The 27735-nt window shown below is 43.9% G+C and overlaps 1 protein-coding gene across 4 annotated transcripts; it reads right to left on the reverse strand.

Moving 5' to 3' along the window:
- On the reverse strand, positions 1-17614 carry ZNF583 (zinc finger protein 583). Of its 4 annotated transcripts, none has more exons than XM_018063438.1 (5): positions 17503-17614; positions 15920-16005; positions 10151-10267; positions 9840-9935; positions 1-4753 (listed from the first exon to the last, which is right to left on the reverse strand). In XM_018063438.1, exons 3-5 carry the CDS (start codon positions 10212-10214, stop codon positions 3294-3296), a joined length of 1620 nt encoding a protein of 539 aa, XP_017918927.1. In that variant the 5' UTR covers positions 10215-10267; positions 15920-16005; positions 17503-17614; the 3' UTR covers positions 1-3293. The 4 variants fall into 4 exon arrangements, with proteins under 4 accessions (XP_017918927.1, XP_017918926.1, XP_017918928.1 ...); XM_018063437.1 differs by having other exon boundaries at positions 10141-10267; XM_018063439.1 differs by lacking the exon at positions 15920-16005.

Consider the following 27735-nt stretch of genomic DNA (forward strand, 5'->3'; position numbering starts at 1 on the left):
ATTTTTTCATAGTTTAATGATAACATTCTTATTTAAAACATTACAGATGATAAATCTACGCTCTTGACCAGAATGTCCAATTCCAGGTCCCTCTGTAAGACACTTACAAATTGGATGTCTGTTCAGGACTTATTTCTGTGTATTTGCATAGTTATAGAAATGTATTTTAAATATATAGTCTCTATTAATCTACAAATTTTTAATCAGTGCCTTCTAGTCAAATTCTTATCAATATTACCAGTCCATTCTTTTAAACTGGTGCCAGTATTTCTCTATTGATGGAAATTTAGATAGTTCTGTCTCATGTACTAACCATACGGCCCTCTGAAGGGGTTAGTTTTAACAACTTCATTGCCTCCAAAGCGGTACTGATAAGAGTAGTTATTTCTCTATACAACTGCCAAGGTTTTAAAATTAGATTATTTAAGTTTGCATCTCTTACTACTAGCGAGGTTAAGCAGGGACTCAGTGTCAGCAGTCTGCATTTCTTCTGACTTGTCCATTATTATCCTTTGTTCATTTTTATTCTCCCTTGGTTGTCCTGTACCTATTTATAGATATTCTTACACCTTTCCTTTTGTATTCTATTACAGCTTTTCCCCATTTTGTTTCTTTTGTCTTTTTAAAAGCGTGCTGCAGTCCATGGGATTGCAAAGAATTGGACAAGACTTAGTGACCAAACAACTTTTGATACAATCAAATTGTTCATTAATCTTTACTTTGTGACTTTCGTTTTTGTCTAGTTTGTGAAGATATGTCCAACAGCAAAGTCATAAGCATCCTAATACTTTACTATTTAACATTTAGGATTTTATTCAGCTAGAACTAATCTTTCTGAATGGTGTGAAAGAAGGATCCAATTTATTTTACTTACAGACGAGTATAATGGGAAAGCTTTGGTAGGGATACTGACATAACTTTCACATAAAAAATCATAAACTGTCTCGTAATTGTTACCCCCAGCCTCTACACAAGCCAGCTTAGAGCATGAGCTTCTCTAGAGACCTTTGGACAGACTTGACTTCCCATTACTGAAATCCATCAGGCAGACATTTCAGGTCACAGCTGTTTCTGCTACATTTCATGAATAAGCACTTTTTTCCCTTTTGTCTTTAACAAAACTTGACTCTTTTCTGATACTTTTTAAATTGTTTTATCTGTTATAGGATATGGAAGGGCAAACGTGTTTAATTGCAAAAGAAAGCCTTGAAAATTCTGATATTGACAAGTCACCTTTACATCAGTACACAGAAGTACCTCCTCTCTCCTATGCTTTTGCAGTGCAAACTTTATCAATCCGATATTGAAAGATGGTAGTTCACTTGTTTAACTTGTATTCTGATCCTTGTGAGAGTCAGTACTTATCATTTTCATCAGTTATCTCTTTATTCCCCTTACCCATAAGAGGTGTCATTTTCTAAATGATTTGGAGGAGTACTTTTATGTTAAGGATATCAATCTCATAGGTTAAACATATTTTACTAATTTTTTCAAATTCTAATGTTTAAAAACCTTTTGTACTATCTTTGACTATATGAAAGTTCATTAAAGTTCTTATATAGTCAAGAATCCATGTGTGTGGTTTCTGGATCTCATGTTGTATTTAGGGAGATTGTTTTCCATGATTATGTATGCTGTCCTCTAATGACTCTGTTTTGCATTTGGATAAAAGAATGAGACAGTTGTTTTGTACAGAAATAATTTTGAGCAGAATCTCATATACCAGTACTGTTAAGCTACTGACAATGAACTAGCACCTTTATTATATATTTTCTTTATGTGTATATCTATTGTGAATGTTTGTGTGTGTGTTGACAAACACGATGTTTCAAGCCTTAAATTCTTAGGATTTTGTTAGGTACAAAGAATCAATAGATTAATTTGGGGCTTACTAACATCTGTATAATACTGAATCTTCCCCTACAGAAGGATGAAATGTCTGTTCTTCTCATCCTCCATTAAACTTTACTCATTTTGTTTGTACTTATAGTCACATGAGAAATGGTTCCAGCACTGGCTGCACAAAGCCTTCAGGAGTCAGGAAGTAATACAGTGTAAAACAAGTCAGATGTAAGGCAACAGGTAGTGGTTTGAACTGTGGAAAAGTGGAAAACAAATGCCCATCTAAAGGTACTCATTTTAAATTTCACACAAATCAAACATGTTTATGAGTTTTGACCTATAGTTTTGATTTCTTTTCCCTCTGGTCTTGGAATTACAGCTTAGAACCTAACACCTTTTCTATTTAAATGACATGGATTTAACATGATTCATCTACCTAGAATTAGGAACGCTAAGTTAAATTTTGTTTTCTAATCTTCTTTGGTTATTGATCTTTTAAAGTTTTCTGTCTTTTGAGGACTATAGTGCCTTTGTTTAAATGTAAATGATGAATAAATCTCAGTAAATTTTACTTATTACAATTGATGTTGTAATAACATCTGGTTTCTTAAAACTGAATATATAATGAAGTTAGTTTTTCTTATCAACAAAATCATATTTCCATGTTTGTACTGAAACAGGAGCCATCATCTTAACTCTATCATCATGAACTCCAACATTAACTCTACTGTGTTGGATACCCTTTTCACTCAGCTTCAGAACAAGGGCTGCTCTTTTACTCAAAAATCTTTAGTCTCCTGGGTCTTGAGCTGTTTCGTTATTTCACCGATAATCACTGCTAAGATGATCAGGTCTTCTTTGTATACATAGTTACCTTTTTATTTTACATTAATGTTTATTGATTATGCTAGGCACTGTGCTGAGCAATTTACATGCATTATCTCATTTAATCCTCCCATTAACTTTTGAGGTAGTACCATTATTATTTCTATAATAGAAATAAAAAGACAAGATGCTTACAAGGAACAAAATGTTTCTCCAGAACTAGAGGGCTAGAAGATGGAACATTAAGAACTGGAACCCTGATCTAGTTGTTGCTGCAATATGAATTCTGAATTTTGATAAGTAGCCCAGGAATGAGACAGTCACAGGAAATGGGACTCTGAAATGTAAAGTGGGACAAGGTATTGGGGGGCAGGGGTCTTTTAGGCTATTTTGAGTGATGTGCACCTTGAACTAAGCCCTACAGGATGGCAGTGAACGGTTTTAATGAAGAAGTGATATGGTCAGACTCTTTAAATACAAGTTTGACTGCAGTATGGATTACTAACAGGAATACAGGGGGATGGGTTAGAAAGCCCTTCCCATAGTCTGTGTCAAATAGATTATCGTGTATTGGACAAACATTGATAGAATGGAAATGGATTAACGGAGTCAGATTCAAGGCATATTTAGGAGATAAAGCCTACAGGTCTTGGCAGCTGACTGGGCATAGAGGCTGAGGGGGAGGAAAGAGTCAAGAATGACTCCATAGTGTGAATTCTCTCATGATGAGCAAGGTGTGCTCGCTGCCTGAAAGATTTCCTGCAGTCCTTACATTCATAGGGTCTTTCTCCTGTATGAATTCTCTGATGTAGAGTTAGAGACCCACTATAGCTAAAGGCTTTCCCACAAATGTTACATTCGTAAGGTTTCTCTCCAGTATGAATTCGCTGATGCTGAGCAAGGCCTGCGTTCTGGCTAAACGTTTTCCTACATTCCTTACACATGTAAGGTTTCTCTCCGGTATGACTTCTCTGATGTTGTGCAAGTGACGAACTGTTGCTAAAGGCCTTCCCACATTCGATACACTCATAGGGTTTCTCTCCAGTGTGAACCCTCTGATGTTGATCAAGGTACGCGATCTGGCTGAAGGCTTTCCTACATACTTTACATTCGTAAGGTTTCTCTCCAGTATGAACCCTCTGGTGTTGAGCAAGGTGTGCATACTGGCTGAAGGTTTTCCTACATTCCTTACATTCATAGGGTCTCTCTCCTGTATGAATTCTCTGATGTACAATTAGGTATCCACGATGGCTAAAGGCTTTCGCACACACATGACACACATATGGTTTCTCTCCGGTGTGAATTCTCTGATGCTGAGCAAGAAATGAACCATTACTAAAGGCCTTTCCACACTCGATACATTCAAAAGGTCTCTCTCCAGTATGAACTCTCTGGTGTTGAGTCAGGTGTGCAATCTGGCTGAAGGCTTTTTTACACTCTTTACACTGATAAGGTTTCTCTCCAGTGTGAACTCTCTGGTGTTGAGCAAGGTGGGCATTCTGGCTGAAAGCTTTCCTGCATTCCTTACATTCATAGGGTTTCTCTCCAGTGTGGATTCTCTTATGTTGAGCTAGGTTTGCACTCTGACTGAAGGTTTTCCCACATTCGACACACGCGTAGGGCTTCTCTCCAGTATGAATTCTCTGATGAAGAGTGAGAGATGAGCTCTGGTTGAACACCTTCTCACATTCATTACATTTCAAGAGTTTCTTTTCTACATAGACTTTCTTACGTTTCATCTCGACAGGTTTTTTCCGGTAACTTCTCTTTTGTGGCTCATGCTTATTACGTTTCTGCTTTATATCAAAGATTGTATCCTGATGGAAAGTTTGCCAGGACTTAGTATATTCATTTCTGTGATCCTCATTTAGGATTTCTCTGTGAGTGATGATCAGCTGACTAGCATGTACCTCCTGAGTTCCCAACTGGTTCTTAAACCAGTCCGTCCTTTTAGAGTCCCCTCTCCAACTGGAGCAGTTGAGGTTATAACTAAGATGGCTTCTTCCCATCATCATTACTTTGGATGATTCTTCATAAATAACTTGCTTTGATGGAAATTCCTTGTTTTTAAATGCATACTCCCAGTCTACAAGATATCAAGAAAACAAACATCTTTTGTATTTATGCATTAGGAAAGAACTTCTAAAACACAGACTGGTGAATGAACTACATGCGTAAGTTCAAGGATGTAATAGCTGGTAAATGCAATCTAACGAGATTATAAGGCATGAAAATATAGGAAAATTCATTAAGAAAATACCTCATGCATAACTATTAAGGTAACCATCAGAAAATCACAATCATTATATATACATATTCATATTAATATAAGTCTGCAAACACCCTTCCTCTCTTGCCCTCAGGTTAGCCTGCATTCAAGGTAAGTTCGTTAGCTTTAAAAAAAAAAAAATTCATGTCAGTGTGGCTAAAAAAATATCTATTAGATCCCCACATCCCAAAACACACAAAGTGTCACTAATTATCATGGAAGTGTTAGTCACTCAGTTGTGTCTCACTCTTTGCTACCCCAGGGACTGTAGCCCGCCAGGCTCCTCTGCCCGTGGGAGTCTCCAGGCAAGAATACTGGAGTGGGTTGCCATTTCCTTCTCCAGGGGATCTTCCCGACCCAGGGACTGAACCTGTGTCTCCTGCATTGCAGGTGGATTCTTTACTGTCTTGAGCCACCAGGGAACCCTATTAATTGCCACAGGCTGTATATGAAACTCTATGGTTAAACTTTAGCAGTCTGAAAGCAGTCTTCCTGAGTATCATTTTCTGTGTGATATGTTCCAACCAAGTGTAAATTTTTAGCTGATACTCAAGCTAAGATGCCTTCATATTGAAGTAAGTTTGTATCAAATTGTTGGTTTTATTAATCTGCCATAGGCCTTTATTTGCCTTATCTTTTCCATTCCTAAATCAAATCACCTGTTACTCTGTTCAAGACTTTCCAATGGTTTCTCACCTTATTTGTAGTAAAACCAGACTTCCTATTATGATTTACAAAAGCAATATAGCACAGAAACATAAACGTAAAATGGTACAAAATTATAGCAAATAAAATCCAGGAAAATATGAAAGCATAATCCTGACCAAGTGGAGTTCATCCCACAAATGCAAGGTTGGTTTCATATATGAAAATCAGTATAATTCACCACATTAACAGATTAAAGATGGAAATCATATGGTTGTTTCAATCAGTGTAAAAGTATTTTACTGAATTTAACATGTTATGAAAATTGTCAGCAAAGTAGGAATAGAAAGGAACTTTCTCAAGCTGATAAAGGGCATCTAAGAAATATCTGTAACAACTTATTGGTGAAAGAGTGAATACATTTCCCTTTAAGATTGAGAACAGTGCAAGTATATTTGCTCTTAACCAATGCTATTCAACAGTACAAGAAATCCTAGGTATTTCCATAAGAAATAAAGTTGTATTTGCAGATAACATAACTTTTCATGCCTTCCCTGGTAGCTCAGTTGGTAAAGAATCTGCCTGCAATGCAGGAGACCCTGGATCGATTCCTGGGTTGGGAAGATCTGTTGGAGAAGGGATAGGCTACCCACTCCAGTATTCTTGGGCTTCCCCAGTTGCTCAGCTAGTAAAGAATCTGCCTGAAATGCAGAAGACCTGGATTCGATCCCTGGGTTGGGAAGATCCCCTGGAGAAGTAAACAGATACTCACTCCAGTATTCTGGCCTGGAGAATTCCATGGACTGTATAGTCCATGGGGTCGCAAAGAGTCGGACACGACTGATCACATATGCACACATTACTGGAAAAAACTTATATCTAAAGAATTCTGTATCTTATATCCATAAAACTATATCTCTTTCTATATAGATATATAAATATAATACTTATAAGAAGCCACTACACTGGATATGACAAAACACTGCTAAAGAAAGTAAGACTGTAAAAAATGGCTAAATTTCAGGAATTGGAAAACAATGATATTAGTTCCCTCTAAATTGATACATAGATTCAACACAATCCCAAACAAAACCCCAGCAGGATTTTTAGGCAGAAATGCTCAACTTCATTCTAGAATTTATATAGAAATGCAAATGATCTATTAAAATAGTCAAAGTGATTTTACAAATTCAACATGTCAAAATTTACTATAAAGCTACAGTAATCAGGACAGTCTGGTACTGGTGAAAGGACAGATATATATAGATCAATGGAAAAGAACAGAGTTTAGAACTTAACCCACACATGTATGGTCAACTGAGTTTCAACCAAAATACCAAAAAGACAATATAATGGGGAAGGGAAAGTCTTTTAAAAAAGGGTACCAGAGCAACTGTGTATCTGAAAAACAGCAACAGACTCACACAGAGAGCACACTGTGGTTGCCAAGGAGGAGAGGAGGGGGAGGGAAGGATCAGGAGTTTGAGACCAGCGGATGCAAACTGTCATATAGGATGGACAAACAAGGCCCCCCTGTAGAGCACAGGGGGCTACGTATGCGTAGACCTGAGTCATTCTGCTGTACAGCTGAAATTAACAAGCACTGTAAATAGCCTTACTTCAATAACATCATTAAAAAATAATAATAAACCTCAAACGATACGGTGAGGATATGCAGCACACCTGGAACGCTACTACAATGCTGATGGGAATGAAAATACCATCTCCTTGGAAAACTAAAGTTACACATATTCCTGTCATATGACTCAGTTTTTCCACTTTTTTTCAAAGCTGGTATTAAAAAAAATTTTTTTAATTGGCATATAATCGCTTTACTGTGTTGTGCTAGCTTCTGCTGTACAGCAAAGTACAACGACATGTGTACATATATCCCCTCCCTCTTGAGCTTTCTTTCCACAACCCCCACCCCATTTCTCCTCTTTTAGATATTTACCTAAGAGAAACGAAAATGTATGTCCATACAAAGTCCTGTACGTGACCACTTCATATCACCCCCACTAGAAACAACTCAAAGGTGCATCAGTCAGTATGTGAGCGGCAAAACAAAAATGTGGACCATCCACACAGTAGACGGACACTCAGCAACAAAAGTGGTGAGTTAATCACACGTGCAACACTGTGACTTTCAAAATAAATTCTGATGGTGAAATAAACCCAACAGAATAGTATGATTCTATTTAGCTTAAAGGCAAACTAATCTAAAACGACAAAGGTTAGTTTGGAGCCAGAGTGGAGAAGAATGGACTGCAAAAAGGCACAAGCTATCTTCTGGGGTGATGGAAACATTTTGTGTCTTTTTGCAGTGATGGTTTCATGGATGTATACAGCTGTCAGAACTCATCACACTATAATTCACATAAATGCAATTTACTGTCTATAAAGTTAAGAAAAAGTATGGATGGAAACAAAGACTAAGTAAAGACAGACTTCAGTGACATAAAGTAAAACTCAAGTAACGAGCTCTTTACACTGAAAACACTCTAACTTGGAACCTATAGAATAGTTTTAAAATATGTTAGGTCATATAAAATCCTCAACTCGTTAGAAAACAGAATTAGTAGTAATTGCTATCCTGATCAAATATGATAAAACAATTTGATCAAAATACAGTAAAACCAGAAAACTTTCTGTTAAACAACTGTTATGTATATGGGAATTAAAAGTTGTCTAGGAAATAGAAATAAGAAAACCACTAAATATCGAATACAGCTGAAACTATATTAAGCGGAAATTAAAACCTCTAATAATTTCATTAGTGAATTAAGAGACAATGAAATAATAGTTTAAGCTTTTTTCAGTTTTTTAGCATGTTTCCAAAAAATGGAAAGAAAGTAAGCCTAAGAAATAAATAGTAAAAAGAAAAACCAAAGATAGAGAATTAGAAAAGGGGAGAATGATGAAGCTATATTTTATATTTAACAGATATAGCCAGAAGCTGGAATTTAAAAATAAATAAGCAAAACTGATTAATGAGTAGCAACCTAACAACTAAAAAAATTAGCTATATAAAATAAGAAAATGGGATATTTTATACTACAGTTCAAAACAAAAAGAATTGTATGCGATTATTACGGAGAAGGCAATGGCACCTCACTCTAGTACTCTTGCCTGGAAAATCCCATGGATGGAGGAGCCTGGTGGGCTATAGTCCATGAGGTCGCTAAGAGTCAGACACGACTGAGCAACTTCCCTTTCACTTTTCACTTTCCTGCATTGGAGAAGGAAGTGGCAACCCACTCCAGTGTTCTTGCCTGGAGAATCCCAGGGATGGGGGAGCCTGGTGGGCTGCCGTCTCTGGGGTCGCACAGAGTCGGACACAACTGAAGCCACTTAGCAGCAGCAGCAGCAAGCGATTATTATGCTCAGGTTCATGGAAATAAACCTGATAACCATCTAGGAAAATTAAAATTTATATAATTTAACCCAAGGAGGAAGCTATTGGGAGGCTACTTTACCAGAGGACACTCAGAAAGCTATCAAAGGTCTACTTCCCCACAGAGGCCCTGGCAGAGTTTTTCTTCCCAACTCTAAGACCGCTGACCGCATTCCTTCCCACTAACATCTAATCAGACTGTCTTCCTAGCCTCCTTCCCTCCAGTGGTATGCACTTCTTCACTAGGAAATCTTCCCATCAGATAAGTCTCTTACTGTCCTAAGTCAAATTCATCTTTTCTTCTACAAACCTGTTCTTCCTTTTGACTTGTTTCTGTTAAATGCTATCACCTCCCAGTTACCCAGACTTGAAGAAAATACCACCAGAAGTATTTTTCCTGTGATGGTTTATAAACATCAGAATAATCCTAAAAATTTAATAGGATGATTTTCTCAAAGTAGAAACCTGAATCCTGGTAAGAGATTCAGTGAATAAATAAATGAATCAGTCCTTCAGTCTAAAAGGAATGAATGAGTGAAAAGGAAAAAAAAATGCATCGCTGCGTCCAGATGTTTGAACACAGGGTTGGAGCAACTTGTGTAAAACTGAAAGGCAAGGACAAGGAGACGCTGCACATTTGGATCCAGAGGACAGGAGGAGGTTATCTGAGAGGACAGTGCTGTGTGAGGGAGTGAATCCGAGGAGAGTGTAGCTTGGGAGCTCAGGCCAGAGACACCTCTGCCTCTTCGCAGGCCTGGAGCCCTTTGACGGTACCCAGGAAGCATCAGTTAGCAGCTGGACTTTGCAGGCTAGTGGAGCTTTTCCTGGCAGGGGCCTCTCCAGCCCTGGGTCTCACTCACTCACCAGGGCACGCTCCCCTCGGCTCCTCCTCCTCCACCATCCAGGGCGCCTTTCCTTGCTCCAGTAATGAGATCACATCTGGCTTAGAAACCGAAACTCCTGCTCACAAGAAATAAAAAGGGGAGTTAGCCAGGCCCATCAGTCAGATCAGGCTGCTTGGTCACTGGGAAGGGGAGGGAGCCGAGGCCGACTCTACAAAGCTACACTCATCTGGGGGAGCAGCGGGGAGGTGCAGCAGAGGCTCCCCAAAGGTGGCGCTGGAAAGCAGCCTCCGTGCGGATTCCGCCTTACAGGGAGACCTCACCCAGCGATACCAGGCTCCTGTAGTTGTCCAGCATCACCGTCCTGTACAGACTCCTCTGAGCAGGGTTCAGCCATTCCCACTCCTCTTGCGAGAAATTGACAGCCACGTCCCCAAATGTCACGAGATCCTGAAATGACACAGACACGGTCCTGCTCAACCAGTGTTCTAACCCTCACATGAGCACAGTTTAAAAAGTTAAACTGCCTGTGTTCTCAGACAGAAATACTGCATACAGGGAACTTCCCTGTCAGGATCCTGGGGTCTGAGCAACACGACCTCTCTGTGCTTAGTCTTGATATTCTGTCATGGAAAGTACACAATTTCAGAGACTCTGTACTGACGGAGAACTGGCAAGAGTGGAACACTGTAAACACCAAACGTGACAGAATTCAGGACTCACTACACGCCAGAGCGCTTCTCAGTGTGGAAAATCAGGACAGACTGCTGCTGCTGCTGAGTCGCTTCAGTCGTGTCCGACTCTGTGCGACCCCAGAGACGGCAGCCCACCAGGCTCCCCCGTCCCTGGGAGTCTCCAGGCAAGAACACTGGAGTGGGGTGCCATTTCCTTCTCCAATGCATGAAAGTGAAAAGGGAAAGGGAAGTCGCTCAGTCGCTCTTCACGACCCCATGGACTGATGCGTACCAGGCTCCTCCATCCATGGGATTTCCAGGCAAGAGTACTGGAGTGGGGTGCCATTGCCTTCTAGAGCAGTGAAAAAAGGCCTCAAGGAGGAGGCAGAAACATGAGTTATGCTCAATTTTTATGTGCATTTTCCCAAATTATGCAATTGAATGATCAATGTTCCAGCTATATCAATTAGGTATATATAAAAATATATTTGATGCTCACTGTATTGGTACTCTAAAATTACATGCAAATAAAAGCAGTAAAGAAGTTTTATGGTGATTTTGCAAAAATATAACTTAAATGTATGCCATTACAGAGAACAGTCAGGAACAACAGAAGATTACATAACAGCTCTTGGTAACATCACTAAGTTTCAGAGACAGCTGTTAACTTATCATAAGCCCTAAGAGACAGAGTAACAGTAATTTTAACCACTATTATGTTAAATAGGGAACATTTCAAATGTGATAATGCAGTGCGTCACAAAACACCTACAGCTCTCACTAGAGAAACACACCCAGTTGTGCACACCTAGTGAACAAGAGTTTCTGAAATGTTACCACATAGCTCTCAAATACCATGGTTAAATTAAGGATCTTTGTAACATGAAATGAGACCTAGTCTGCTTCCCCCAAATTAAGAAAATACAGATTCTTCCTAATGCGGTAAGTCTGCTCCAGACTTAATTTTTTTTTGCTGTATGATCTGGTATGTGCTTCACAGGTTTGGCACATCACAGAGCAAAACCTACCCTTAAGCTGAGCTGACATGCAGCTGCCCTCAACGGCACACACCCAAACAGCTGAGCCGACCTGTCAGATACTGAAATCCTTCCACACTGGCTGGTGAACAGCGGCTGCAGGGAGCCCCGCTGGCGGCCATCCTCCCCACAGTCCAGCAGGGAGGGGACCGCCCACCCTGCATCAGCGTCCAGGACCCCATCGGGGTGAGTTCTGGATGTGTCCTGGCCATAGGGGTTGTCAAATAGGGATGTCACTCCTATTAACGTGCCTCCTGACAGAGTAGTAATACCCTTACTGAAGATGCATTTAAGCCTATCAGTGATGCTACACAGAAACATTTTTAATGGGAAGAAAAAAAAAATGAGTCAGTATATGAATAACTGTCTGAGTAATGGACGAAAACGTTAAGGAAGCTACAAGTGAGGTGAAAGGACACCACGAAACATCAGTTATGTTTATCAGCTTCTATCTTATGTGCTTCCATCTCAGAAACAACTTAATAAAGGGAAATCAGGGAAGTGAGTGAGAGCGTCAAGGAAAGGAACACAGGTTGGGTTTAAAAGATGAAACTTGTGCTAGATAGGGCTGGGCACCATCAATCATAAATTCTATTAAAACTCAACCACTTCAACACACTCTTTAAAACTGTGTGCAAAAAAAGGTGTTCCACACACCATGTTTTCTGTAGTAGAGGCCAGGCAGGTTTTGCCAGGTAAACTTCTTACTTTTTTTTACTTGCACACATAAACAAATGGATCTGGGTTTTGATGATCTGGTTGACATTTTCCTCTTAGCCAATGAGATCTGAATATTTTCCAAATATTCAGATTTATTTTGATTCTATAAAACAGGAATCTTAGACCATGTTGTCACCTTCTTAAAGAAGCTCAGGAAATAATGTCTGGAGAGAGCCCTCAGGATGGCACAGTAGCAAGACATGAAGCCCACCTTTTCCACAAACACGAAAGTAACGGGATGCTCCCAGCAGCGAGAGAAGAGCAGAGAATTAATTGCAAGGACACCCCCACGCGGCTCTCAGGTGACTTCTCTGCAGAAACACTGCAGGATGGAAGGGACTGGAAAGATATGTTCAAAGACTTGAAAGGGAAGAACTTGCAGCCTAGGCTACTCTTATCGTAAGATTATTTAGAATAGAAAAACAAATTTTTAAAAGAAAGAAAATAGTGCCTGGTATTTCTACCCATAGTGATTTCTTTCCCCTTTCTAAGTTAAAAACTCAGAAGTCCTAACCCCCAACATCTACCTACCTCCTATAAGCAGTCAAAATGCACAGTTAGTATGTATTTGTTCAGGTTCCCTTACACAGACATATCTATGATTACATATTCATTTACTGATGACATCACTCTTGGTAGATGCATATTATTGTCAATACATAATGTAAATCAGCCATATCTGATTTACTAACCCCTTGATTCTTTTCAATTATGTTAGTCTTAATTTTTCACTATGATGTTACAAAGGTCTCTAGTTATTGTCTTAAAATATATTCCTAAAAGTTCCTCTCTCCATTAAGACTAGGATTTCCCAACTTACTTAACATCAGAAGAAAGTTTAAATTACACTATTCTGGCCTAGTCAGAAAAGGACGTAATGAAAAAAAAAAATCAGGTTGGGACTGAAGTTTTGACCTGTAGTCAAAGAAATACTAATAAAAGTTTTTCAGGTAGGAGGAAAATGGAATGAAATGAAAAATAAGGAACACGGAAGCATTGTAGCACAGGAAGAAATTCAGAGCCCCAAGACAAGAACTAAGTGTAACTGCTGCTGCTGCTAAGTCGCTTCAGTCGTGTCCGACTCTGTGCGACCCCATGGACGGCAGCCCACCAGGCTCCCCCGACCCTGGGATTCTCCAGGCAAGAACACTGGAGTGGGTTGCCACTTCCTTCTCCAATGCATGAAAGTGAAAAGTGAAGTGAAGTCGCTCAGTCGTGCCCGACTCTGTGCGACCCCATGGACGGCAGCCCGCCAGGCTCCCCCGTCCCTGGGGTTCTCCAGGCCAGAGCACTGGGGCGGGCGCCATCGCCGCTCTACTGCTTTGCCGCGCTACTGCTCGTAATAGAGCGCTGGTTGAGATGCTGCTTGTTGAGAAAGTGGCAGAAGTACTAACTGTAGAAGGAAGATTACAGATGAAGAAAGATGATCGTCACAGTAAGAAGTAGTGGATACAGATCATCCTAAAGCGGCCACTAAGAGAGTAATGGCCTGGCTGTGAGAACAGAGGAAAAATACAACATAGACTGTTTCATAAGAGGCTTCCCAGGTGGCCAATATAGGAGACACGAGATCAATCCCTGGGTCGGGAAGATCCCCTGGAGGAGGGCAAGGCAACCCGCTCCAGTACTCTTGCCTGGAGAATCCCAGGGACGGGGGAGCCTGGTAGGCTGCCACAGTCTTGCTGCTGCTCCTGCTAAGTCACTTCAGTCGTGTCTGACTGTGCGACCCCATAGACGGCCTCCCACTAGGCTCCTCTGTCCATGGGATTCTCCAGGCAAGAACACTGGAGTGGGTTGCCATTCCCTTCTCCCGGGCTACAGTCCATGGGGTCACAAAGAGCCAGACACAACTGAGTGACTAACTTTCACTTTTGTGTAAGATAAAGATAAAATCTTAAAAATGAGCTGAGGTTTGAACAACAGTCTACGTAAAGTGGGAGAGCTAGCCAGCCACCCTCTACGGGAGGAGAGTCACGGATGAGGACGGAGCACGTGCAGGAACAGGAGCCTGGAGCGCTTGAGGGGCAGCAAGGCGGCCAGTGAGACTGGCCAGACAGCAGTGAAGACGGGAGGAGACGAGGCCTGAGCGCCGGGAGCTGGGCCGTGTGGGACCTGAGAGGCAAGGGAGGGGCGCGGGGCCTCATTCCGTGGAGAAGTGCCGGGCTCCAGGACCCGAGCACTCGGCCCCCAGGAGCCCTTCACTGTCCTGCCACCCTTCTCTCAGCAGCCGGTGCTGACCCTCAGCAGTACAGCTTGCTGCCTCTGACCGTCACTAATGGTGACGTCTGCACGCCACTCCTTCCTTGGCCTCTTTCTCCTCATTTGGAAAATAGTGTCTCAGAAAACCAGGTTACTCATAGTTTTATTCCTGGCTTTATCATTTTATGAACCTAGAAGTCTGGTGTCTAAATAGACTAGCTCCTGGCCACATGTGGTTATTTAAATCAATATTTAAAAATTAGTCCTTCAGTCACACTAGTCCATACACGTGGCTCCACAGCCCCACGTGCTAGCTGCTGCGGTGCTGGGCAGTGCAGACCCAGCGTCTCTGCCGCCAGTCGCTTGGCGATGCTCTGCGCGATAGAAACCAAAGGTGTAGCAGTCTGTAGTTTTATTTTTATATTTAATCTACAGAATGTTTTTAGCCTCAAAGTATGAGGAAGAAAAAAATTTCAAGTGAACATCCAGTCCTTCTCCTCTGATTTAAAACATTACACTATCATATAATAAACTAGTAGACAGTAAATTCCATGAAGACAGTATCTGTTTAACCACAGTGTTGCCAGCATTTAATATACAGTAAGTCTTTAATAACTATATGTTCAGTGAGTGAGTAAGTATTTTCCCTTTGTACTTGTATTTGTTTCTGGACGTTATGTGCTGATCTTATTTCTCTGGCTCCCATTCTGTGTTATTTACTGATTTTGTTATTATAGATGTAAGCAGCCACTTTTTAACGTATATTCAATATTTCCTCCTACCAGTCTCCTTTTTCAAAAAATGTCCTCCAGTTTTCCATATTAACTCTACTGATCTTCACTGAATGACGCAGAATATTCAGTCTGTGGCCTGATGCTAACTCAGGATATCTCATTACTCCCGTGGAGTACTACTCGTTAATGCTCACCCAGTGCCTGAAGAAAACTCCTGCCCTAGCTGACCCACTAAATGCTCAAGACACAGCAAATCCCACTCCTCAAAACCACCCTGAGAAAGAGACCCTGTCCTGCGCCACAGCTGAGGCTTCCCCAGCAGGCCCTGCCTACTCTCAAACTCAGCTCTGTGGAGAAGCTCAAAACTGCTGATCACATCTTAGCACCCACTTTGACCTCAATGAATCAAGTCCCTCCAGCGAAGATTTTCGTATTCCACCAAGGAGTGTATTTGGCCTCTTAAGACCTCCCAACTGAACACCTCACCCACAGCAAGTGCTAAACTGTTTCTTGAATAGAAGATGAAAATTCTGGCTGGGGGCGGGGAAGGAAGCTCACTGTGCTAGGGGTGGTGGGGGGCGGGGTAATCTCCTTTCACTAGATTGGAGAACATGAGGACCAGGTCACTGAATGACTGGAACTTCAGTAGAGGGGGGAATTTCAGAAGAAAAGCAAAATGTCCATGTAAAATCTGAAAAAAAACAAGGCATCTAGATAAGAGAAGAAATATTACCTTACCTCGGACATGGCTTTAAGAAATTATGACAGCTCTTCTGCCCTCCTCCTTCCGGCTCCTCTCTGAGCAGTGTTCAGAGAAAACACAGCTGGAGAGGGAGGAAGAAAACATGAAATGCCAGGCCTGCCCCAGGCTCTCAGCACCGTCCGCTGAGCAAGCCTCCTTCCTTCTCGCTGCCCTTCTCCCCACCACAGAAGTGAATAAGAGGCGTCACTCAGCTGGCCTTTGCTGTCTAAATTCTTTCACCTACCTGCTTTAACTACAGTTGAGTCACAGTGTTACATTAGTTTCAAGTGTTCAACATAGTGACTCAGTGTCTTTAGAGATCATACTCCACTCAAGGGTTTCCCAGGTGGTTCCAGTGGTAAAGAACCCGCCTAACAATGCAGGAGACATAGGAGACACTGTGATCCCTGGGTCAGGAAGATCCCTGGAGGAGGCAATGGCAACCCACTTCAGTATTCTTGCCTGGAGAGTCCCACAGACAGAGGAGCCTGCTGGGCTACAGTCCATGGGGTCCCAAAGAGTGGGACTCGACTGAAGCGACTTAGCAGGCTCATATTCCATTTAAATCTCCCACGTGCTTTAGATCTCAATATGCAACATAAACTCTGTGCATAAGATAGCTCCTCGTTTATAAGAATAGCAGCACCCTTCAGAGTGGCACTGCCAAGTAAGGGGTATGTCCCCCTTCACAGTAAGGGTATTCATCAGCGAAATTATCCAAGGCTTCATGCTCAAGCAGTTGAGCCCACCTGGGATCCAGATCTGCCTCCTCGGTCTCTTCACTAGAGGATGACATTGAAATGTGTTCCCACCCTTTCTACAAAGATGAGATAAAAAGCTACAAAGTTAATGCCTCAGAGAAGCATCTTTACACAGGGTAGCCCGCACAGGGGTCGTGTGGTCTGGAGGACCCCGGACCAAAGAGGACTTGCTGCTTCTGGTCCTGGCTTATAAAACACACCGGAAAACCATTCGCTCAACTTTTCTAAGAAACTTCCTCGGGGCTGGGGGGAGTGTGCAGGTGCAGGGACGTGCAGAAACAGCCACGGCAACTCCCTAAGTTACGAGTCACTGTCCACGAACTCCCCTGCCTTGGCGAGTACAGCGGCAGTGGAAGGACCTTCGGGGCCGGAGGTCAAGGCCGGCGCTCAGGGCTCTGCCCGCCGGGCCCGAGGCCGGCTTCGCCCCAGCTCTTTCCTCCGTGAACTCCCTCTCCCCCGCTCCATCTCGCGTCTGCCCCACTACACGGAGCCCCCAGTCCCGGCGCGCGCGCACACACGCCCCGGCGCCCCTCGCGCTGGCGGCTCCCCGGGCGCAGCCTGCGGGTGCACGGTCACGATGCTGTCCTCACACTCTCTTCACACACGGCCGCGCGCACTCCCACGCGCAAGGTCACGCACACAGGGGCGCTGTCACGCGCTGTCACACACGGCCAGACCCGGCTCACACGCCGTGACACGCTCGCTCTGCCCACACACAGGCACGCACACCCTGACCCCGGCTCCCGCCCGCCCGGACGCCCTCAGCCGCCCGCCCGCCGGCAGGCCTGCCCGCCCACGCGCCCCGCGGGACGCCTCACCTCTCCTCGCTCGGCGGCCGGGCGGCCCGCGGCCGGGGCAGGGACTCGATCTCGCCGCGAGCGGCGGCCTCACAAAGGGGCCGCGGCGCCCGGGCGGGCAGCCGGCGCCGGCCGCGGGGGCCGCCGGGAGCTGGAGTCCGGCGCCGGGCCCGGGGCGGCGCGGGGCATGCCGGGACCGCCGGGCCCGGGCGCCGCGGCCGCCGGCCTCGTCCGCTCGCGTAGTCTCTGCCGCGCGCTCGCAGCCCCGGCCTTCCGTCCCAGAGCCGACCCGGCCCGGCCCAGCCGTCAGGCCGGCGGACCCATCGCCCCGCCGCCGAGTCCGCCTAGACCTGAGGGCCGGCGTGAACTGCGCAGGCGCCCCTCGCTCGCCTCGCCTAGGCGTCCAGAAGCGCTGGCCGCGCGCGGCGGCGGGGCTGTGGGGCGCACGCGCAGTGGCCGCGTCCGTGCGGGCGCCGCAGGTGGGGCTCCGGGCCGGCGCTGGGGGAACGCCGACGGCGGGGCTGGGTGTGCGGGCCACGGAGCGCGCCGGGGCTCGGGGCTCTTCCTGGGTCCCCGCCGTCCTCCCGATCCCTTCATTTGCCACTTACTGAGGGGCTACTGGGTGCCAAGCAGGGCTTCCCACATGGCTCGGTGGTAAAGAATCCGCCTGCCAATGCGGAAGACCTGGGTTCCACCCCTGGGTCCGGAAGATCTCCTGGAGGGGGACGTGGCAACCCACTCCAGTGTTGTTCCCTGGAGAATCCCATGGACAGAGGAGCCTGGCGGGCTAGAGTCTGGCAGGACTGAGCGACCAAGGACAGCACAGGTCGCCGAGCACTGTTGCAGGCGCTGGGGCTGCAACTAGGAACGTGCCAAAATCCCCATCCGCGGAGCTGAGGTTCCAGTGTGGGAGAAATTTAACAGGAAAAAAACAAAAAAAGATGCCGATAAATACTGGGAATTGATACACGTTATGAAGAAAGCGGAGCACAAGGCCGTTCTTTCAGTACTTTGTTCTTTTACGCCCTCTTGTTCCTATTCAGCGTGTCTGAGAATGTTTAATAAGCTCCTAGCTCTCCTCCTCACAGTCATGCCTCACCTCTTCTGAAACTGCGTTATAGGATGTGCAGCTTCCGAGTAACTTCTCATCAAAGGAACCAGTGACAAAACGCTGGAAATGTTTATATGGAGGAAATGTAAAAAATGCAAATGTTATACTTACAAAGATATTCAGTTCAGTTCAGTCGCTCAGTCGTGTCCGACTCTGCGACCCCATGAATCGCAACACGCCAGGCCTCCCTGTCCCTCACCAGCTCCTGGAGTTCACTCAGATTCACGTCCATCAAGTCAGTGATGCCATCCAGCCATCTCATCCTCTGTCGTCCCCTTCTCCTGCCCCCAATCCCTCCCAGCATCAGAGTCTTTGCCAATGAGTCAACTCTTTGCCTGAGGTGGCCAAAGTACTGGAGTTTCAGCTTTAGCATCATTCCTTCCAAAGAAATCCCAGGGCTGATTTTCAGAATGAATTGGTTGCATCTCCTTGCAGTCCAAGGGACTCTCAAGAGTCTTCTCCAACACCACAGTTCAAAAGCATCAATTCTTCGGCGCTCAGCCTTCTTCACAGTCCAACTCTCACATCCATACATGACCACAGGAAAACATTGTATACAGTAATAACATCTTGAATATAAACAACACGGTTAAAAGTAGAGAAATAAATACATGTGTTTGAAATTATACAACTTATAAAACGACTTGTGTGATACTGAAGCAACCTGTATTTCTGGGGTTTTGTTTTTGTTAAAGGGGGAATTAATCTGTCACAACTACATTAAGATTGTACTATTGGGAAGCCGTTCCTATATATAGAAAAGGAAAAGGAACACAATCCACAAAAACTAGTTGGTTTTGTGTTTTAATTTTGAAATTCTGACTGCACCTAGCCTCTGGCTTTCTGAAACAGTGCAAACATGCAAGTTAAGACATATCAGTAAATGTTCAGGTTTTTGCAGCCTTTTCCACATTTCACAGATGTATGAAGAATCTTGAATGCCCATAAAGATGTATGGGCATCTTTACCCTGAAGAAAATAAGTGATAACATTTTTTTGTTTTCAACCATTACCTTTTAAGCTTCTGTTGGCAGAACCCGCTACAAAGCTTGCATCAAAATTTACTGTGACCTGCATAAAAAACAAGTTTATCATTTTCAAATCAATAATCAGCAAACATGTCTGCCTAGCATATTAAATTTAATGGCATATTCTAAGTACATGATCTTGAGTATTAGAGTATAGAATCTGAGACAGAGGACCCATTTACTTTGCTCTCATTGTCACAATGAAGATATATTTATTTTTTCATGGATTAATACTGGAGCAAATTTAAGTCTGTACTCTATTTTGAGTTAAATTTTATAACAAGTGTGAGGTCGAAGTTCTTTTGTTGCTGTGGATGTCCAATGGCGCCAGCATTATTGAAAATGCTATGGTGCCTCCAATAAATTGCTTTTGCACCCGAACACAATTTTAAAATGGGCAAAGGATATGGACAGACATCTCTCCAAAGAATATAAACAGAAAGTCCACAAGCACTTGAAAAGATGCTCAAATCATCAGTCCTTGCTGCTGCTGCTAAGTCGCTTCAGTCGTGTCCGATTCTGTGCAACCCCATAGATGGCAGCCCACCAGGCTCCCCCATCCCTGGGATTCTCCAGGCAAGAACATTGGAGTGGGTTGCCATTTCCTTCTCCAATGCATGAAAGTGAAAAGTCAAAGTGAAGTTACTCAGTCGTGTCCGACCCTCAGCGACCCCATGGACTGCAGCCCACCAGGCTCCTCCATCCATGGGAGTTTCCAGGCAAGAGTACTGGAGTGGGGTGCCATTGCCTTCTCCGCATCAGTCCTTAGGGAAATGTAAATCAAAACCATAATGACTTGCCATTTCACACCCACAAAAATGGCTAGGATCGAAAAGTCAGACAACAAAGTGTTGGCGAGGATGTGGAGACACTGAACTCTCATACATTGGCGGTGGGAATTTAAAATGAAGTAGCTGCCTTGGAGAAACATTCCAGACATTTCTTAAAAAGCTAGAGTTACTACATGACCCAGCAATTGCAGTCGTAGATGTATATATACCTAAGAAAAATGGTAACACACATCCACGCAAAAACTAGTACACAAATGCTTCATAATAGCCATTAATAACAGTTCACTAATAATAATGATGGTTGGAACATCATTACTCAAGATGGCCAGCATGGAAACAACCCAAATGCCCTTATTATTCAGTCATCAACTGTAATAAAAGCAGTGACATACTGACACCGAGCTACAACGGTGAGCTGTTGGGAGCCAGCGTGAGGAACTCCGCCCATGGCAAAGGTCATGAGGAAGGAAGCCTGGCATACGCAAAGGCGTGATCAAGCCTCAGGAAACCCCCTGTTCCCGAGCATCTACCCCCAAAACCAGAGTACTTTACGGGAAGCTCTCCCCCATAACCATTTCTCTCAGAGAAGGAGTTAACTTGCAGCTCCAGTTAATAAAAATTCCTAGGCGTGACAAGAGTGTTTCAACTTACGAACTCTGAAGCTTCGCTGGCCTGCCTGATCAGGCTCGTCCGGCCGCATGTGATGGTTTACAGCCTCCCAACAGTGAGAGGCACAGGATGTTTTAAAACTTTCTAAATACAGACTCTTTTGAGAAGTTAGAAAATTATTAGTATAGTATAGTGGGTTGATTAGGAATTATATTGGTGAAGGGTTTTTTCATTTGTCCTGCCAATAATTACTGCTAATTCCCTGCCCTGGGTGTGACAAGGATGTCTCAGGTCAAACCTCTCTGTTGACAGACTAGCTTGTGTGACAACCTCTCAACCATAAGCAGCACAGAGAGTTTGGAGTATTAGCGTAGGGCTTTTTTCATTGATGAGTCAATGATTGCCATCAGGCCTCCATAACCTTAGGCACCTGGGAATATATTAATCAATGTATTTGAAATATAGAAAAGGAAATATAGTAGTTTTTTGATGTTAGCAATACTAGACTTTTTGAGTTAATGAATTTTCTTTGTTATAGATCACTGTACTTTGTTATAAATCACTATACTATGTAAAAATGTAACTTCATCACTATCTTAAGACAAAATAGATCTTAAGGGGAACATTGGTGAAGGGTTTACATTTGTTGAGCCAATATTTGCTCCTAAATCTCCATATTCCTGCCCTTATAATGAATATAACTAGCATACAGGAGAAATAAGTATTAACCTTTAAGATTAATCATGTTAAACCTTAGGTTAAGTAAATTCCTTTCTTGACTGTAACTCACTACACCCTCACCCTATAGGAATGCAACTTTATTTGGAGGGTGGCATCTGATTTAAGAAAAAAATCACCCCTGGAAAAATAAGTTTTCTGGTTAACTGACCGATATCAGAAAGGGCCATAAAATGTCAGCAGACCTCATGGCCAGAAGATGATGAAACTCATAAGACCTTTGTATAATTTTATATGAAGCACCTGATTGTAACAAGGGTCAGGTCTGCTGACCCCCGCGTGACTCCGTATTCATCCCTATGTATAACAAAAAGGTATATAAACAAACCTGAAAAATAAAGAAATCGGATCAGTTTCTGGAAAGACTGATTCCCCCGTGTCGTTTCTTTCTCGCTCCCCGTTTTCCTGGCTGAATTCCCATCTGACATGTGGGTACTCACCAAGCCTGCTAATTCTGCCTGGGCTTCTGAGATCAGACCGGGGAGGCCTCAGTGCCTCCTCTCCTTCGGGAGAATGGAAAGACGCCTGTGGCCTACGTAGGTGGTGATTGGTATTCCATGTAAACCAGTTATTCAGCCTCTTTTCTCCACTAATTCTCCTACTACACTATCTGTTTCTAATCTCCCTCTGTATCTGTAATTAAATAAGTTTTTTCCAGGACGCCGATTCCGTCCCCACCTTCGAATTACCCTGGATCCACCGGGGCCGGACCCCAGCAGTGAGCCTTGAAAACATTCCACTATGTGAAAAGCCAGGCACAAAAGACTACGCGTTGTATGAGCACATTTGATATGAAATATCCAGAATAGGCAAAAATTTCAGAGAAGGTGAATCAGTGGTTGCTCGGGCTGAGGGGAGGACGTGAAGAATGAGCATGGATACCAGGCTTTCTTCTTTGGTGATGAAAATGTTTCAAGTTTAGATTGTGCTGATAGTTACACAACCCTGTGAATATGCTGAAATACCTCCAAAGAAGAAGAGCTTCCCTGGTGGCTCAGACGCTAAAGAACCTGTCTGCAATGTGGGAGACTTGGGTTCGATCCCTGGGTCAGGAAGATCCCCTGGAGAAGGAAATGATGACCCACTCCAGTATTGCTGCCTGGTAAACTCCATGGACAGAGGGTGGTGGGCTACAGCCCATGGGGTCACAAGAGTCAGACATGACTAACACGTTAAGCACTGAAGAACAAAAGGGAGCGGACCCTGAGAGTAGGGCTCCCGCAGAGCCTCGGCTCTTGCATTCCTCCTTTGCTCCTCCCCCTCCTTCATACACAACATTTAAGGGGGCACAAAACACAAAACAGAACCAGAAACCAAAATACATGATACATCGATGAAATGCTTTTCAACATAAAAGATCAACGTAAAAAGTTCATTATGAACAAAACATCAAAATCTTAGAGACAGGATCTGGCTGCTTTATTAAACCAAGAAGTGACTGGGCGCAGCAAGACTGAACTTCACACCTTGAGAACCTACAGTCCAGAAGACAGTTGCAGATTCGAAGCATCTGATTACCAGCGATCACTCTAAAGTGACTGTTTTTGTTTTTGTAGCCAGTTATCTGTGAGGAGATAAATTTGAGACTACAAAGATATCCTGTTCATTATCAATCTTCAGCAACAGCTTTAGAATCAGAATCTCTGCCAGAATCAATTACTGCCACGATGGCTGAAAGGTATTTTATAGCTCCATCCTTCCTTCTACATTCACTAGTTGAAAGTCTTAAGTTCTTTCTCTTCTCATTCAGCCATCATTTATTTTAGTATGAATAAATGAAATATGTTCATTTATACTGCTACTCTGGAGAAGGCAATGGCACCCCAATCCAGTACTCTCGCCTGGAAAATCCCATGGACGGAGGAACCTGGTAGCCTGCAGTCCATGGGGTCGCTAAGAGTCGGACATGACTGAGCAACTTCACTTTCACTTTTCACTTTCCACTTTCATGCATTGGAGAAGGCAATGGCAACCCGCTCCAGTGTTCTTGCCTGGAGAATCCCAGGGACGGGGGAGCCTGGTGGGCTGCCGTCTATGGGGTCGCACAGAGTCGGACACGACTGAAACGACTTAGCAGCGGCAGCATACTGTTACTCTAATTATACTGACGCTCAGATTGTCCCAGTTATGCCCACAAAAGCCCTCCTCAAACTGAATCCTGGAGAATATGCTTCAAAGAGCTTCAACAAATATCTACATCCCTGTGATCACCACCTCAATCAAGGTATCCAAGGTTTCTATCATCCCCCAGATGCCCCTGCCATTCCTTTTCCAACTTTCCCTGAACCTGTGGACCAGAGCAACCACTGAGCTTTCTGTCCCTACAGTTTTGCACATGCTAGAATTTCCCTTTAAATAGATATATGCACAGCTTAACTTAAGAACTCAGGAGACTCCTGTGCATGTTTCCGGAGCTCTTTCTCCGAGTACCTCCCTCCCATCCCTTCCTTCCTCTTCCACACTCCGCTCAGCAACTGCCAGTTGCTTGAGTTTCCCCCCCTCTGCTGTTTGTCTCACTTGAGGAAATCTGGTGCGCTCTGCTTGCGCCCCTCCTTCCTGTACTGTCTGCAACAGGCCTCCAGAGAGAAAGCCGTTGCTGCTTAGGAAGTCGTTTATTCTCCCCTCTCTCAGGGGCCAAAGCCTCGCCTTACAGGTGTCCAGTAGCTGAAGACTTGTTTCCTACATACTATCTAGTTTTCTAGTTGTACATAAGGAGGGATGGCAAGTTTTGCACTATAACACCATTGTACTTGTGGGCAGGGTATCACTGTGATATTTTTTGAGCATCTCCCTACTTTTGGGCATAAGAAGATATTCCATTCTCATTTTGTACTTTCCCTGCCCTCATCCTGGAATCAGACATCACCCCAATAAGATTTGGTTCCTTTTTATTAGAGAATGATATTTAGAGACCAAGGTCTGCTTATTGCCACTGAGGCATCATTTCTTCCACGCTCCTTCACCAAATAGAGAAGTAGAAAATTATACAAACACACACTTAAAAAAGAAAAGAGTAAGACTAATTAATTCAAATGAACTTTTATTTTAGAAGTTTTTGATTTACAGAAAAACTGCGAAGATCGTACAGAAGGTTCCCACATACTCTGCACCCAGTTAATGAACCAACACTGATGCATTAGTATTAAAGTCCACACTTTCTCTCTCCCACTTTTTATCTCATGTCCTTTGGTTTTTCCAGGATCTCACTCAGGATACGTTATTTTTAGTAGTTGTGTCTCATCAGGCTCCTTTTAGTTGTGATGGTTTCTCAGACTTTCCTTGTTTACAATGACCATCACCCCACTTTTGTGGAGTTCAGGGCAGACATTTTGTCGAATGTCCAAGGACTACCATTTGTTTGCCACGCTGTCATTAAAATGAGGCTCTGTTTTGGGAGGAAGATGGTAAAGTCCAAGCGCCATTTCCACGGCATCTTATCACGAGTGCCTGATCTCAGCATGCCGTCACTATGGGTGTTAACACTGATCTCAGTGAGCTGCACAAACATATTTTTAATCACGAGTGCACACCAACTCAACATCATGGGGTGGTTCTTTATCTTCTATTATCCTTTATTTATATCTCTCTTTTCCCACAGTAGAACACTGGCCACCAACAAATCAATGCATTTATTCAGTTGCTCGATTCTAAAGACGCCAATGCTGGGAACGATTGAGGGCCGGAGGAGAAGGTGACGACAGAGGATGAGGTGGTCGGATGGCATCACCGACTCCACGGACATGAGTTTGAGCAAACTCCGGGAGACAGTGAAGGACAGGGAAGCCTGGCGTGCTTCAGTCCTTGGGGTCGCAGGGTCAGGCATGACTTGGCAACTGAGCGACAACAATATGCGCATCAAACAGTTTCCAAATCACGATACCAAAGCTATTAGGAAAAACAGTCCACTAGATTGCACTCAGAGGCTGCATTTTTTGGCTTTTGGTTTTTTACTTAGGAATGTTAGCTCCTTATCTGAGACTCATAAAGTAAAACTTCTGTCGTTTGTGTTTCGCCTTTGCTTACGGTGTATTCTGCCTTACAGAAGTGCTTTAGCTTTCTGTTCTCAAGGGCAGCGGCCTTTTATTACACCTGGATTTTTAAGTCAGAAAGTCTTTCCATACATCCAGGTCATAATGGAATTCATCTCTGTACATGTCTGCTATTTGTATGGTTTAAATTAGAACTCAAGCCAATGTGGGGTTTATTCTTTTGCATTATGTGAGGTATTAATATAATTATATTTTTTTCAACTGACTATTCAGTTAATCCACAAGCTTTTTTATTAAAAAATCCATTTGTATTCCAATGATTTGCCACATTTATGTACAGCAGATTTCCCTCTGCACTTGATATTTCTGGACAGTCTAGTCTCTCCCACCTAACAATTCACGAACTGATACCACGCAGTAGTTACAATTATTGACCCTTTTTAGAATGTTTAATATCTAGTCATGTTAGCATACATTACAGCTTTCCTTTCTCAGAATATTCTTAGTCATTTTTGCAAGTTTACTTTTTACTTTGAGTTTTAGTATCAACTTGTCTATTTCCAATGGAGAAACAGTACTGGTATTTTTATTGGGTTTAAATTACATTTCGAAACTACCTTAGAGAAAAGCATTCTTCAGATGTGCAACAACGTGAATATGCACAGATCTCAGAAAAAACGTTTCAAGAAGGCAGATGCAAGAGGACATGTTCTAAGACAACTCAAGAGACAAGGGCGCTGGACTGGGTCTGGCTCACAAGTGTATCACCCTGGACAGAAACACTTTCCTCATTCACAGGCCAGGTTTAACAGGGTCTGAGCAGATCCAGAACACTGGACTTCGCACCGTATCAGAACAGGCTGTCCCGGCCAGGATGCGCAAAGTTCAGGGCTTCTCACGCTTTCACAAACCGAAGTTGAACTGCCTGTAGCTAGAGATCTAAGCCGAGAAATATCATCTCATAACAGAAAACTCTTTGACATCTCCTTCAAAACCTTTTTGCTGATTCTGTATTTTCCTTCATAGTCTGCAAGTATTTCAGCATTTTTTGGACATAAATGTTTTAAAATTGTTTAGTCCCTGAGTCGTGTCGGACTCTCTGCGACCACATGGAGTATAGCCCACCAAGTTTCTCCATCCATGGGATTCTCCAGGCAAGAATACTTGAGCGGGTTGCCATTTCCTTCTCCAGGGGATCTCCTACACAGGGATCGAATCCGCGTCTCCTGTCCGGCAGGCCCATCTTTACCACTGAGCCGCCTGGCCAAGAAGCGCCAAAGACTCGGACGCTGGGAAAGAATGAGGGCAGGACAGGCGACGGCAGGATGGCTGGATGGCATCACTGACTCGATGGACAGGATTTGAGATAAGTCCGGGAGATAGTGAAGGACAGGGAAGCCTGGAGTGTTTGGGGTCGCAATGAGTCGGACACGACTGAGCGACAACAACTACGTTTTAAAATTAGTTACCAAATAAATACGTTTTAAAATTAGTTACCAAATAAAATGAACTCTCGGGCTCTCTCCTCCCTCCAAGCCTTCCAGTAAAATGGCTGTCCCACGGCGACGGTGACTTAATAATGGGATTTTTTCCACATACCAATTTTACACACACAAACATGCTCCCGGCGTTTAACGGTCCCAGTCACACACTCAACGGCCGGGTCAGAGCCGAACACAGCTCACGCGGGGACGGCCACGCCCACACTCACCTGCATCAGGGAGACAGCCGCGCGCGGAGAGCGCGCCCGACGCCCAGGTACTCACCCGGCGACCCACGAAACCCACAGGCTCCTTCGGATCCCAGACGGGCTCCCGCGCACCGACCTACGCGCGAGCCCCGCCCACTCGCAGGCTCGCGGACCGCAGCCTGGCTCCTCGGGGCCAGCCTTGAGGACCGGAGACTACGTTTCCCAGAAGACACTGCGGGGCCTGTCCAACCGCGACGCAGCATCGGCAGAGCTTTGTGCGTCTGCGCCATCTTCCGGC

This window comes from Capra hircus, chromosome 18 (genome assembly GCF_001704415.2).
Source record: "Capra hircus breed San Clemente chromosome 18, ASM170441v1, whole genome shotgun sequence".
Classification (NCBI taxonomy): Eukaryota; Metazoa; Chordata; class Mammalia; order Artiodactyla; family Bovidae; genus Capra; species Capra hircus.

Excerpts from the sequence above, each read along its gene's own strand:
- ZNF583 (XM_018063437.1), bottom strand. Across the intron at positions 9,936-10,140 it reads CAGGAGCCTGGTATCGCTGG|GAGTTTCGGTTTCTAAGCCA; the intron begins GTGAGGTCTCCC and ends TCTTGTGAGCAG. Across the intron at positions 4,754-9,839 it reads GCCGAGGGGAGCGTGCCCTG|ACTGGGAGTATGCATTTAAA; the intron begins GTGAGTGAGTGA and ends GATATCTTGTAG.